General features: G+C 39.3%; 1 protein-coding gene across 6 annotated transcripts in view; it reads left to right on the plus strand.

Moving 5' to 3' along the window:
- The window catches only part of LOC129743608 (SLIT-ROBO Rho GTPase-activating protein 1-like), a 290035-nt gene extending 276524 nt beyond the window's left edge, over window positions 1–13511 (plus strand). For all 6 annotated transcript variants that reach the window (XM_055735675.1, XM_055735676.1, XM_055735678.1 and 3 more), the window contains one exon: window positions 10363–13511. In XM_055735675.1, coding sequence (XP_055591650.1) covers window positions 10363–11547 — 1185 coding nt within the window. In that variant the 3' untranslated portion in view covers window positions 11548–13511. The remainder of the gene's footprint in view (window positions 1–10362) is intronic.
- The last annotated feature ends 373 nt before the right edge of the window (window positions 13512–13884 follow it).

Here is a 13884-nt window from a genome sequence, read left to right on the forward strand (position 1 = left end):
AGCTCAGTGCTGCTTGTATGTATATTTTAGTGTGTATTACGTTTACTTTTTACCTTATAAATACTTTCGGTTGTTTCAGCTTAGGTTTGATTTTTGAAATTTTAGCTAGCCTCTAACCCTAACTTCGGTAGTGCTCTTTCGATCAAACTTCTCCTGTCCAGGTTCGTATCGGGTTTTATGTATTTTTTACCTTCCGGAAACGATCACTAACACACAGCCCCTTGAACAGAGAGGGATTACAGGAGTATTTCGGGCCTGTGGTCACTTCTTTTATCTACTATCAAACTACTTGGAAACGATCCGACACCTTCAATCGAAACTATTCCAAACACCACTACAACAAGTACTGCTCTAGGATTCTTCTCAACTAAGGTAGCTTTAAGCTAAGAGTAAAAAACTATTGTAAAATCACCACAACTAAGCTAGACGGCAGAATCATAAACCCCCCATTAAAACAAAACACGCGAAAAAACACTATCTAGGCCCCCTTGTCATATTAAATATGGCCAGGAAATTCACTACTTTTAAGTGCTTTGTAATGAAAACAACAAAAAAATAAAATTTAGTATCCATAAAACACTGTGTTTATACCAACAACAAATCAGGACTTTTTATTTTTCCGTTCAAGAAACTTTAAATCGAATGTTTTTAGAACTTTTGTTCCAAAATTGAAAACAACATCAAGAAATTACAAAGCAGGATTTGAATCATCATTTTTAAGGTGAGATTTTTTTTACTTTCTCTTTCGTTCTATTGTTAATGCTTAGGTTTTTTATTCCTACGTTGATTAGTTTCTTTCTATGTTCTAGTTCTAGTTTGTTCTACTAATAAGTTGGTTTGACCTAAAGAATGTGGTTTAGTATAGTATTTTCAAACAATTAACAAGCCTGCATCCAGTAACATTTCACGCTTGCATTTGCCTTACTAGAAAACTGTCTAGATCTAAGTTTTTCGTTTTTGTGTGCGTGTTCTATGAATCTTATAATATAAATTATGAAACGGTTGTACTTAAACATAGAATTATCAAAATATTTCTGCAACCTATCAACTTTCTACCGTACCATGTCTGTGTAACTAACAAACTCAATTAAACTTATTCAATACAACAATCATTTAACGATATAAAAGAAGAATATGACAATTGAAATAATTCATTTGAATTCGGTTTCAAGATAATTCCATTTTGTTCTGATATACTTCAACCCATAGCCTCAAACAAGCAGAGTGATATTTCGGGCTCAGATATCTACAAAAGGGTGTCCCAAAATTGCATAATGTCTGGGAATCCGGGGGCCCAACTTGAAAATGATAGTTTTGGGTGAGTGTGGAGAACAAACTTTTGTATTGGGACAACTAAAACAATCATGCTTAGAGGTTCCCCAAACGCGATCTTTTGAAAAAGTCTACTTTTCAAAAATACGATTTTTTTTTAAATCAGGGTCCTAAAATTCCTCCATGCTTGCCGTGGAATTTTTGTTGGTGCAACTGAAGGGCAAATCGATGCCTCACGCTTTCCGACTTTCTAAGTCTAAGTCTATTCTGGTAGAATCGCTCATCATGACACTTTACCCAGATCCTTGAACTCTATCACCACTACTTAAAACCGACCTCGCAAAGTCATTTCCGGAACGGATAATTATCAACATTACTCCCCTGACCACAAACCTACAGCTGCATCCGGTCCCATCGGATTGAAGTAGCGATTACTACACACCAAAGTGGTCGTTTTGAAATCCATCGTCTTTTGCTTTTACTCTACGACCTTCCTTTTTGTTTCGCCCGATAACGATCTTCTTTCAACGACAATTTCAATTGGAATCGCTTAACGACAAGCTTTTTTGGACTTGACGTTTTTTTCTATGACTCTACCTCTACATCTTTCCCACTGCTCCTCGATGACCTTTTCGTGGTTTCCGATCTGACGACCCCAATAATGATTCTTGAAAACATTCTAAATTACATCCTGACTTGAAGATCTTCTCTTGACTCTAAACAACCATCCAGAAACACCAGACTGTGGATTTTCAAGCCCAGTCTGACGACTTTCCTATATTTCCTTGGCTTTCCAATGGATTTCGGTTAGCCGTACTTCCATGGTTGCGTCCCAGCGACCTTCAAACGGCTTCATTTTGACGATCTTCAAATAATGTCTTCCTAGTTTAACGACTTCGATTCCCTTTTTGGAGACCTTCTAGATGCTCCGGTCCGACGACTTTCCAAATGACAACCCGTATCAACGCCCTTCCAATGGCTCTGATCCGATGACCTTCCACGAATTTCTCGTTGAGCTTCCTGCTTCAACGACCTACATATCTATGCATTTCGGTTCGACGACCTCCGGCTTCGCTTTTTCCAGCACTATGAAGAGGCATCATCAACTTTGATAACCAGATGACAGTGTGCACGTTACTGTACTCTACACAAACCTCTAAATTTTGTTTGAACTTGTCAGTCTAATACTCCTTGTTCTAAGGATAGGATTTGCTACGAATACCTACGGTGTTAAGAAAACGCATAACTGTGGTATAACATCTGGAGATACAGAAAGCACCAGAAAGTTTAAAAGGACCATACCACCTTGATTTGTAGTAGAGCACTTTGGGCAGTTGAAAAAGAGAGCTATGCTACTTGAACGGTGGTAGAACTTGAAATACTTTACTATATCTAATAATCACACATCATGAGAGTGTTGGCATTCATCTCATCGATTACTTCGATGAGACGAATCTCAATACTCCTCTTCAACATGCACATTACAAAGTCTTGTAACTGCCTCCGGCGGCTCTCCCTGATGATCGGGCTGCTCCTCTTCAACGGACCTCAATCGTCGTCTTCATTTGCAGCTCGATGACCTTTCTCTTGGCTTCCAGCTTGACGATCTTTCAGTGCTTCTGGTCCGTCGATCTTCCATGATTCTTGGCTCTAGGACCTCCAACTGGCTTACAGGTCCAACGACCTTCCAATTGGCTTCTGTTCCAACATGATCCCTTCCATAGTCCCTAATCCGACGATTTCCATCTGGCTCCGTACCGACGACCCTCCAGTTTACTCTTGGTCTCGACAACCTTTTATGGTCCGACGACCATCAGCTGGTTCCTGACTTGACGACGTTCCGTGATACCGGCCCGCCAACTTTCTATTGCATCCAGTCCAACGACCTCCCAGTGGCTCTGACATGACGACCGTGTCCTGTCTTCTGGCTTGTCGACTTCCACTTTCCGGTTCGACGACCTTCCAAATGGCTCCTAGTCCATCAACCTTCCATGGTCCCTGATACGACGATCTCTATCTGGATCCGTATCTACGAATCGAAGCCTTTCCTGAGGCCTGCCGCCTCCCAGTAGTTCCAGCTCGAAGACCTCAACTGGAATTTCTGGTCCGACGACCTTCCAAGGCACCGTCTTGAAGATCTTCCCTGGTACTTCGCACGTACATAAGTCCGACAGTGTCTCCTGGTCCGACGACCACCAGCTGGTTCCAAACTTGACGACCTCTCGCCAACCTTCTATGGCTTCCGGTCTGACGACCTCCCAGTGGCTCTGAAATACCGACCGTATAATGTTTCCTGGCTTGTCGACCTCCATCTGGTTTCCCGGTTCGAGGACCTTCCAGTTGGCTCCTGGTCCGTCAACCTTTCACGGACAACCTGCACCGACGATCTTCCAGTGGCTCTGATTCCTGTCTTGATAACCTCCCAATGGTTTTTGGCGCGTTGTCCTTGCTTCGCTTAAGCTCGTTGTCCTTCTGTCAGCGCTGGCTTTTCAATTTGCCACTGTTGATTCCGCTTCTACTCCTTTTAGTACTGAGCCCATGACCTGTTGTTGGAAGCATTTTAGACAGTGGAAAGGAAAGACTTATCTACTTAGTGGTAAAACTTGAAATAATTTATTTCTAATAATTCGCTATCCTATATTGTAAACTATTAACATGGTTTCATATAACTGGTGTTAACTAAAATTAGGGAATTTCTCTTTCAAGTTGTGAAAAAAAATTAAGTTTGTCGGGTTGTGGTTCTTGGGTACAAATGGGATCGAATGGGTATTCAGGAAGGATTGTTTTTTTCGGCATAATGCGATGACGCTTCATTCGGCCAAAACACGTATTGTCCATCTGCATGATGTTTGTGAAGAAACGGCATCAAAATTTTCTTCAAACATTCATTCTGGTACACATCTTGATTGATAGCCAAACCAGACGGCTTGAACCATGGCTTAAAAAAACCTCTCGCGGAAATGGCGATGTACAGCATCACTTTCTGTTCAAACTTATGTTTGAACTTATATATAGTGTTTGCAGATCTAGTAGAACTATCCTTAGAGTAGTATCGAACGTTTCCGGGGATGTGGGAAGTAATTTTCGTCGTCCAAAACAGAACTTTTTCGGGCTTATTTTTTTCATCGCCTAGTGGCATTGGGATTCAAGAGCCGAAATCTGATACGCAGTGTATTCTGGGGCTCTTATCTTCTTTTGGCACTTAATTCCAACTTTTTCGATGTCTTTCCTATGTATTGGTGAGAACAATTGAACTTTTTTTTGGCGGCAGCGAATCCTTGTTGTTGGAGCCACGAGAAAGAGAACGAAGTCCTTTTGCGTCCATAATTTTCGCTGGTCTGCCACTAACATGCTTGCGAGTAGTTGTTGGGGATTTTAGGATATAACAAACAATGAAAGAAGCCACATTTTCACTTTTGAAATGATGTGCTGTACACCTTTTGCCGAGATTTTCGTAGAACTGTACAACAAGCTCGCGAAACGCTCCTTGTTTCGACGGCATTTTGAGCAAAACTTGGCAAACATAAACAAAACAATAACACTGGCAAAAAGAGGAGAAGAAAAGCTATCACATATACACTCTCATTTTCTCTGAGATCGTTTATGTTTGAGTATTGAGTCTATTGAACGAATTTTTTCCATCTCTTACGCCTCTCTTCAACTGAACTGTCATTTATCTCACGCGCACTCTATTAACAAATCTTTTGAAAATTCGGGCTGACACTAGCCAACTTGGAGACATCCCAAGCAACCAAAAATCACATATTAACTTGAATCAAGGCATTGAAAGTTACATATGGGCTGTCAAAGAGAATCAACTGCCCAATTCCATTTAGTGAACTTTATGTACTCATTTATGAACTTGAAAGTTGCAAAAGTGATTAATATGTACGTTGTATGTGACTTGTTTTGCCCAATTCCCATTAGTGAACGATATGTGCTCATTAACGAACTTGAAAGCTGCAAAAGTGATCTATACGTACGTTGTACGGGACTTAAGTCACATAAAGGGCAAAAAAGTGCTCAATACGGGATTTGGTAAGTCACATAAAGGGCACAAAAGTGCTCAAACGGGATTTGATAAGTCACAAAAAGTGCATTGATGTGCTTTCAAAATCAAATCACCTCTTCGAGTTTTAGTTTCAGCTAGAACAACATCTAGGCGTGGTCTCGTGGTAGCGTGTTCGATTCTCACCACGAAGGTCGGGGTTTGATCCCCAAGCCGGGCAAGTTTTTTTTCAATAAGTAATCTTGTACTTTAGTGACCATTCTGATGCGATGTATGTAGGAAATGTAGGAAAGAAGCAATTGAGCAATTTGTCGAGTTTGAAATCCAACGCGTGGCATCATGGCGGCACCGGTACAGAACACAGTAATTAATCAAGAGAAGGTGATATGAACCGAAGCCAACGGTTCAGTTGAGATAGAGTGACATTTTTTGCTCATTTTGCGATTTTTTGGAAGCTGAATTAAGAGGCCGATGGAAGCTGAATAGAAGATCATTAAGACTTGTTTTGGAACTTGAAAGTATCAATAAGAACTTAAATTTTGAGCTGCATAGAACGTACTTCATATCAATGATGGGGCTGAGTAAGCGTTTTTGTACCTGTTTTATGGGACTTTTGGTTGCTTGGGATATACGACGTGCATACGAGACGCATTCTATCTTCTACAGTCAATGAGTGAAATGTCGTGATTTTACAATTCTTACGAATCTCAATTCAGAGATTCACTCAGATACGTGAGTCAGTCACAAGAATAGATCAATGACTGACTTTGTATTGTTTGTTTAGCTTAGTGTGCCCAAACTGTGCTTTTGTTGTCACTCTGTATCTGTTTAAGAGAGCCGGAATAATTAGATAGTATTCTTAGAAACAACTTTCCAACCGGAAGGCCAAATCAAAACAAACGATCAGCTGCAGTCTTAAAAATCCGCGCTTCCTAGGCCAATCGGTCCTTTTCCATCGGAAGGCCAAATCAAAACAAACAATCAGCAGCAACCATTTTAAAAATTTGCGCTTTCTAAGCTAATTCCGTCTTTTTCCATTGAAGCCCAGATCAAAACAAACAATTTGCTGAAGCTGCCTTAAAAATCTGCGCTTCCTAAACTAATTCCGTCTTTTTTTTTATTGAAGGCCAGATCAAAATAAACAATCAGTAGAGGCTGCCTCAAAAGTCTGCTCTTCCTAAGCTAATTCCGTCTTTTTCCATTGAAGGCCAGATCAAAACAAACAATAAGCTGAAGCTGCCTTAAAAATTGGCGCTTCCTAAGCTAATTCCGTCTATTTCTACCGGAAGGTCAAATCATAAACAAACAATCAGCAGCTGTCTCAAAAATCTGCGCTTCCTTAGCCAATTCCGTATTTTCCACCGGAAAGCCAAATTAAAAACAAACAATCAGCAGCAGCCTTAAAAATCGGCGCCTCCTTAGCCAATTCCGTATTTTCCACTGGAAGGCCGAATCAAAACGAACAATCAGCAGCAGCCTCAAAAATCTGTGCTTTCTTAGCAAATCTGTCTTTATCCAGGGCCCGAATCAGAAACAATTTTGTTCGTAGCAGCGGCCTTTAAAATCTGTGCTCCCTTTGCTTATCCGTCTCTCTATCGAAGGATTAATCAGAAACAAATTTTTCGTAGCAGCAGCCTTGACAATCGTAATCTGTCATGAATATACCAACCACGCCATTGTCGTGATTTTGCGATTTTTAAAAATCTCAATTCAGAGATTTACTCGGATGTTGCCGAATACAACTATTTTATTTATTTATTATATTAAGAGGACGAATGACCAAGTTGGTTAAAATCCTCTATAAATAAAAAAATATTGAAGAGAATAGAATTATTTTATTTTATTAAATTTGGTTTATTTTCTGCAAATCCTTCATATCATCTTTACATGAAACTCTCATTCCTATTAATCCTTAGTTCGGTCCTGAAGATCTACAAATCAAAATAACCGGGATATTTTCTAGATCTTGGGGTTATGAGGCAGTGTTCACACTCAAGCTCGTATCAGGCCCAATTTTTCCGTACATTTTAAAAAACAAGCCGCTATTATGCCTACCCCTTTTCTAAACTTTATCGGGAAGTAAGCAGTAGTTTTTTTTTCCAGATATTGAGGATCAAGTTGCTTACATATGTACACTGTATCAAAAAATTGTCCGTACAGCACGTACCTTGACATCCAAACAATCAAAAAGTGCACTTTTTCAGTCAATAAAAATACTACAATTACATCATTCGCTGCAGAAATTAGTCCTTTTTGGAGATCAGTATTAAAAATGTTTATGAATTAAACCTTAAAAATAATCTAATTCATTTTGTATAGAAAGTTCCAAAAACGACGTCAAAAAATTGTCCGTACACTGAGGCCTTTGTCAAGTATTAGTCAAGTAAACAGTTATTTGTCAGTCTGTCAAACTCAGAAACGTGAGTTGAATCTCAGCAAAGACAATTTCCAGTGGTCTGAGCGATAAATACGGTAAAATGAACTTTATTTAGCATAAATCAGTAGATTTCAATAATTTGTGGATAAAATTAACAGGAAAATGTCTGCTCCTCACAAAAAAAATACCCGTCGACATCCGGAAACTGATTGTTGACCTGAAGAATAAAAGTAAAAGCTTGTCCGAAATTTATTTATTTACTTGTCTTCGAATTACGCATAGAATAGTAAAATTACCATGATCGTCGGTTCAGTATGTCGTTCAGAACTTTAAGAAGACTAATCGTATAAGCTTATGGTTGGTTTGATCATATTTTCGGGTCAGAACCAAACAATCATATTTATATTCCTGTAGACGCGTAATATGACTGATAAATCTATTTATTTTTCTCCGTGAATGAATGTCAAGTTTCCGGAGCCATTTGCGCTGAAAGCACCCCACACTATTACATGGCCACCACCATGCTTAACTGTCGGTCGCAAATTTTTCGGATCCAATTCAGTATTTGGATTACGCCATACTCTTACATGTCCGTCAGACCCAAAAATATTAAATTTGCTTTCGTCAGTGAATATGACGTTCTGCCAGAACTCTTCCGGTTCCAGGACATACTTTTGAGCGTATTCCAGCCGTTTTTTCTTATTTTTAGCAGATATAAACGGCTTCTTAAGAGCAACACGACCTCGGTATTTTTTCTCATGAAGTATGTTCCGTACCGTTTGAGGATTATCCTGTATGTTTTGAAAATTCTTCAGGCTGTCAGCTAGTTTCGGGGCACTGATTTTAGGTTTCTGACGATTTCCCTGACAATGATGCGATGGTGACGATCCATAAGCTTCAGTTTGCGGCCTCTTCCTGGAGTAGTCTCCAGGGAGTTAGTCTTATTAAAGTTCTGAAGAACATACTGAACCGACGATCGTGGCCGTTTTACTATACCTGCAATTTCGGACAAGCTTTTACCGTCATTCTTCAGGTCAGCAATCAGTTTCCGGATGTCAACGGGTATTTTTTGTGAGGAGCAGACATTTTCTTGTTCATTTTTGTGGATTTAATTAACAGGAAAATGTCTGCTTCTCACAAAAAAAATACCCGTTGACATCCGGAAACACGAAAATCTACTGATTTATGCTAGATAAAGTTCATTTTACCGTATTTATCGCTCAGACCACTGGAAATTGTCTTTGCTGAGATTCAACTCACGTTTCTGCGTTTGACAGACTGACATATAACTGTTTACTTGACTAATACTTGACAAAAGCCTCAGTGTACGGACAATTTTTTGACGTCGTTTTTGGGACTTTCTATACAAAATGAATTAGATTATTTTTGAGGTTTAATTCATAAACATTTTTGATACTGATCTACAAAAAGGACTAATTTCTGCAGCGAATGATGTAATTGTAGTATTTTTATTGACTGAAAAAGTGCACTTTTTGATTGTTTGGATGTCAAGGTGCGTGCTGTACGGACAATTTTTTGATACAGTGTATGTAGAGAACAAAGTAACTTTCTAAAGGTGTCTTACTCAATAAAATTTCTTTTTGATATCTGACCAGAAAGTTATGTCAACAGTTATGTTAACAGTCTAGATAAGTTATAGCCGGACGGAGGTATAAAAATACCACATGGGAATGTATACGCGATACTCGAAAGTAAATTTTCCAGTAGATACTTTGCAACTCCTTCCTTTATAAAAAAAAATATATTGAAGAATAGAGAGTTGAGAGTTGATTGATAACTGAAAGTGGAAAGTTAATACTTGAGAGTTAAGGGTGGAAAGTTGAAAGACGATAGTTAAGAGTTGACAGAGTAGAGATATCCCAGTTGAGAGTTGAAAGGTGAGATTCTAGATTTAAAAGTTTGGTGTTTAGAGTATAGAACTGGGTGGTGGCAGTTAAGAGTTGATAGATAAGTTTTGAAATTGAGAGCTGAATGTTAAAATTGAAGAACTGAGAATTGAAAGCTGAGATTTGAGATATAAAAATGCAAAGTTAAGTGTTTAGAGATGAAAAATTAAAGTGCAGCAATCTTTCTATTGCTCTGATTCAGTGCAACAGATTGTTTTGTGAATAACTTTTGAATGCATGAATGAAGATTGATAAAATGTTCTGCAAAGCTGCCCAGTAACGCTGCCTAGTAACTTACAAGTGCAAAATTCTGTCTGACGTTCTGTTAAGTGGTTTTTGAGATAGCGTTCTATAAAGAAAAGGAGTTTGTCAACATTTATTTTTGAGCACAACCCACGCCATCTATAATGTTTACTATGGACCGCCTTTTGCAAATCAAGGCTATTTTTGATTACGTTTTCTATTTCCTGAAGACATTCTACAGACTGCCTTAAAAAGTGGCTCCAGAGAGTCAACTACAGCTTTTGGCAATTTCATTGGAATTTCGGCTTATGATAACTTTTGAAAACACTTAAAAACATGGATGATATGTAATTTAATCATTGAACAATACCCTGCATTTTCTATATGTTGAGCACCGTTCTCAGATCTTGGACCCCACTTTATGTCTTGTGATAACCTTTGTGCTCACACAATACTCACCTCAAAACTAACAAACGCTTCCTGTTGAATTGCTCAATTCTAACATGTTTGCAACACCCATTAAAACGACCTCCTTTTCACCTTTTCCCCAACAGACTCCGGCCCAAAAACCCTCGGAACCGATCTACGCTGAACCGACCAAGATCACGATGAACCGGGACAAATCACCGGCTCCATCAGCATGCAGCTCAGCCGGAGGCAGCGGCGGCAACAAGGCCGCCAACGAGCTCGACGAAGACGATCAGGTGGAGTTCCGACCGAAAACCTTGAGTGGCATGGGCGACCCTCCGGAGCACACCAAATCGACCACGATGCTGAACCGGCGGAGCGAAACCATTGGCGGCAAGGAGGATAAGAACCGGCTGTCGGATTCCGGGGCTGCGAATCAGAATGTGGATGAGAACGGGGAGCCACGGCCGATGAGGAAGTATCATTCGAAGAGTTTTAGCTTGTCGGAGAATAAGCTGAGCTTGTCGATCGCGGGTGGTTCAGGGGCAGGGGAGTTGAATGTGTTTCAGCAGAATAGGGATCTGTGGCAAAAGCGGGCTTCCCAGAGTTCTTATCAGAATCTGACCACTTCGAGGATATTAAGTAGGAATAGGATTGCACCGGATTTGGTGATGGACCTGCCGCTATCGGCGATCGGAGGCAAAGATGGAGTTCAGAGTGCTAGTCGGGAGTCCTTAGATACGGAACTGGAGGATATGACATCCGCTGAAAGGTTCGCAGCTCAGAACCAGTGCACTTTGAAGAAGAATGAAAGGTTTTCGACTGAGTCGGTTGTTTATGAGAACACTTCCATCAAGAAGGAGGTTAAGCTAGATGTGATGACCACTGATAAACCGAAGGCTGAGGTTAAGCCTCAAGAGAGCAGTATTAAGACGCCCACGACAACGGATATTCCTAAGATCATCGAGGAGGACGTTAAAGATTTATCCAAGGGTCCTTCGGATGAGGTTCTGCATATCGAAGAATCTTCCGGGGAAGCTGGACTGCAAGCCTCCAAATTGATCAGTAAAGATCTGGCCAGCAGTCCCATACCGGTTCGGAACACCCAGAAATTCGTGTCCCAATTTGCTGATCTACACCTAACTGGAGGATGTTTGGTGAAATCTACCGAGGGAACTTCTTCGGCTGCGGCCACTTCTCTAGCCCAGGAGCAACAGGCCAAGAGTCTCAGTTCCTTCAAACCTCAGGTCAAGGTGAAGCCTCAGATCTTGAAAAAGCCCCAGGTCCTTCCACCGCACACTCCGGAAATGGGTCGGAGGTCGCAGGAATAGGCCCGGCGTTTTGGACTCGGTTCCCGGTCCAAGACACTTAACTTGTAGATGGTAGATGTGCGTTAGCGTTAGAATTGAGTAGTATTAGCGAGATAAAAAAAAACACAAGGATAGCGTTAGGAATTGGATGGTCGCGGATTTGTGATTGAAATGAGCCGAGAATTGTGCGATCGAATTGGAATAAAAACAGGGTCTGTTCCTCCGAAAAAAAGCGAGGAACGGTCATTCATAAACCTTAACAAAAAAAACACTCATACGGTAAGAAAAGCTATACTGTTTTCGAGCGGATTTTGGTCGAGTTTTTAGGAACCGTTTTGCTGAGGTTTAGATTTGGGAAGAGGGAAAAAACACCAATATTTGAATGTAACAATAAATACTAATATTTAAGACTGGATTGGTACAATATATTAACAAAAATCACCCAAACACACACAAAAACAGCGAGAAGAATATTGGAGGATGGCAGTTGAATAATTAAGAGCACATGCATGGATCGAAACAAAACATCGGGCTCTCCAATCAAAGAAATCGAATTTCTAAGTCAGTAGAGGTACATTCTATTTAGCGTAGAGGCCAATAATAGTTGTGCAGAGCCGACAAAAAAACATCACCATTTATTCTAATACTAGCGTTTACAAAATAAGGGAAGGTCTCTTTTCGACGGATGGATCAAGATTGAACTCTCTAGCAGATGGTGCAGAAATAAGTTCTACTTAAAATTTATTTTACAAATTTGGACGAGATCCGTTTCCTTAATTTTGTTCAAGTCTCATTTGTCATGAAAAAACATCGAAAGTTTAGGATTAGTTCAATTACTATACGATCTGCTCGCTCAAAATTTATCAATACAATGTAATGTAAGACAATTTACGGTTTTGTTTCCTCCGTTTTCGAAGAATCAACCCGCCGAAAGATATTTTGCATTTCAAAAGTATTCAGTCTGGTTTTGTTTTTTTTTTCATCCAAATAGAGTGGTTGTAAGGCTCTGGAAGGGAATTTGAGCGTAGTGAACAAACTATTATTATTTTAAGAGTATTGAACAAACAAACAAGATTTAATCCCTATTCAGCCAAAAATTATTTGCTGTCCACTCAGTACGTATACACAAAATCGATTCAGAAACTAAAAACAAAATATGAAAGCATAACTAACTCGTAGCGAAAGAAGATATTTTGATATATTAACAATAACGTTACAACAATCTTGATGCATTAAATATCATTATAAAAGCAAATAAAATGAAGAAAAAATAACAATCTCCAAAATACCAAAACCCTACCCGCTTCTACCATAACCCAGTCGTATTAACCAACTTATTATCACCGAATATTTCTCTGTGTTTTCCGTGATCCAACAACATTCTAGATCATCATCGTCATCGTACTTATTCACGTTAGGGACTCATTCCTGGAATACAACTAAAAATACACACAATTTCAACGTCTTAAACAAACCACACAACAAGCACTTTTATCCAATCATCATAACCAAGGAGCTACATGTGCATTGTGCAACTACCTAGAACTGAAACTAAACTATAGAAAAAAAAAGGAAATCAAACCATCATCATAATATTCTAATCACTCATTCGTAGCCATTTTATTCTCCCGGGGAAAAAAACTAAACCAACCGAATCAAACATAAAATCTGAACAAAAGATATTATTATACAAAATTAACCTAAAACAAAAAATGGATAAAAACTCAATTCAAAGCGCACTCCTAGAGTCCAAATGAATTAACCAACAACCAACCAACCCAACCACTTATCAATCAACTCATCCAATTCTTGGGTACCAACCACCAAAACCAGCAAAATTATGCATCGATTAATTCAAATTATAACAGAACAACCCGGCAGCAAATATCAACAATAAAACAAAGAAAAAAAAACTGCAAGCAGAAAGTCTTTTCGCAACAATGTTCCATAAATAAAGGATAAAATGTGAATAATATTAACAACAAGTAGGTGGCAGTTGTTTTTTCTGTACTTGGAACCAAAAGAAACATCATCTTTATTTAGCCTATCCCAAGTTACACTGATAGGTTTTTTAAAACTCCTCGTCTCTATGAAACAAAAACTTGATCTAGTAGCGTGCTATAAAATTTTAAATGTTACTTGGGTATGAGTTATCTAACCCACGAGGAAGAATTTTTGCAGAGAAACGAAGACATGAGTCAAGACTGACTCTTAAAAAACAAAATTGAATGAGAATGTGAGCTGATTTTATCGATATAAGTATGACGGGACACTAGGGTGGCAATAGGTTATTGCCATACAAACGTCTGGGCGTGCGTTCGATTTTAATAGAAAGGGTAGAAAAAAATGGGGGCCGGA

The sequence above is a fragment of the Uranotaenia lowii genome, chromosome 2 (assembly GCF_029784155.1).
Source record: "Uranotaenia lowii strain MFRU-FL chromosome 2, ASM2978415v1, whole genome shotgun sequence".
Taxonomy (NCBI): Eukaryota; Metazoa; Arthropoda; class Insecta; order Diptera; family Culicidae; genus Uranotaenia; species Uranotaenia lowii.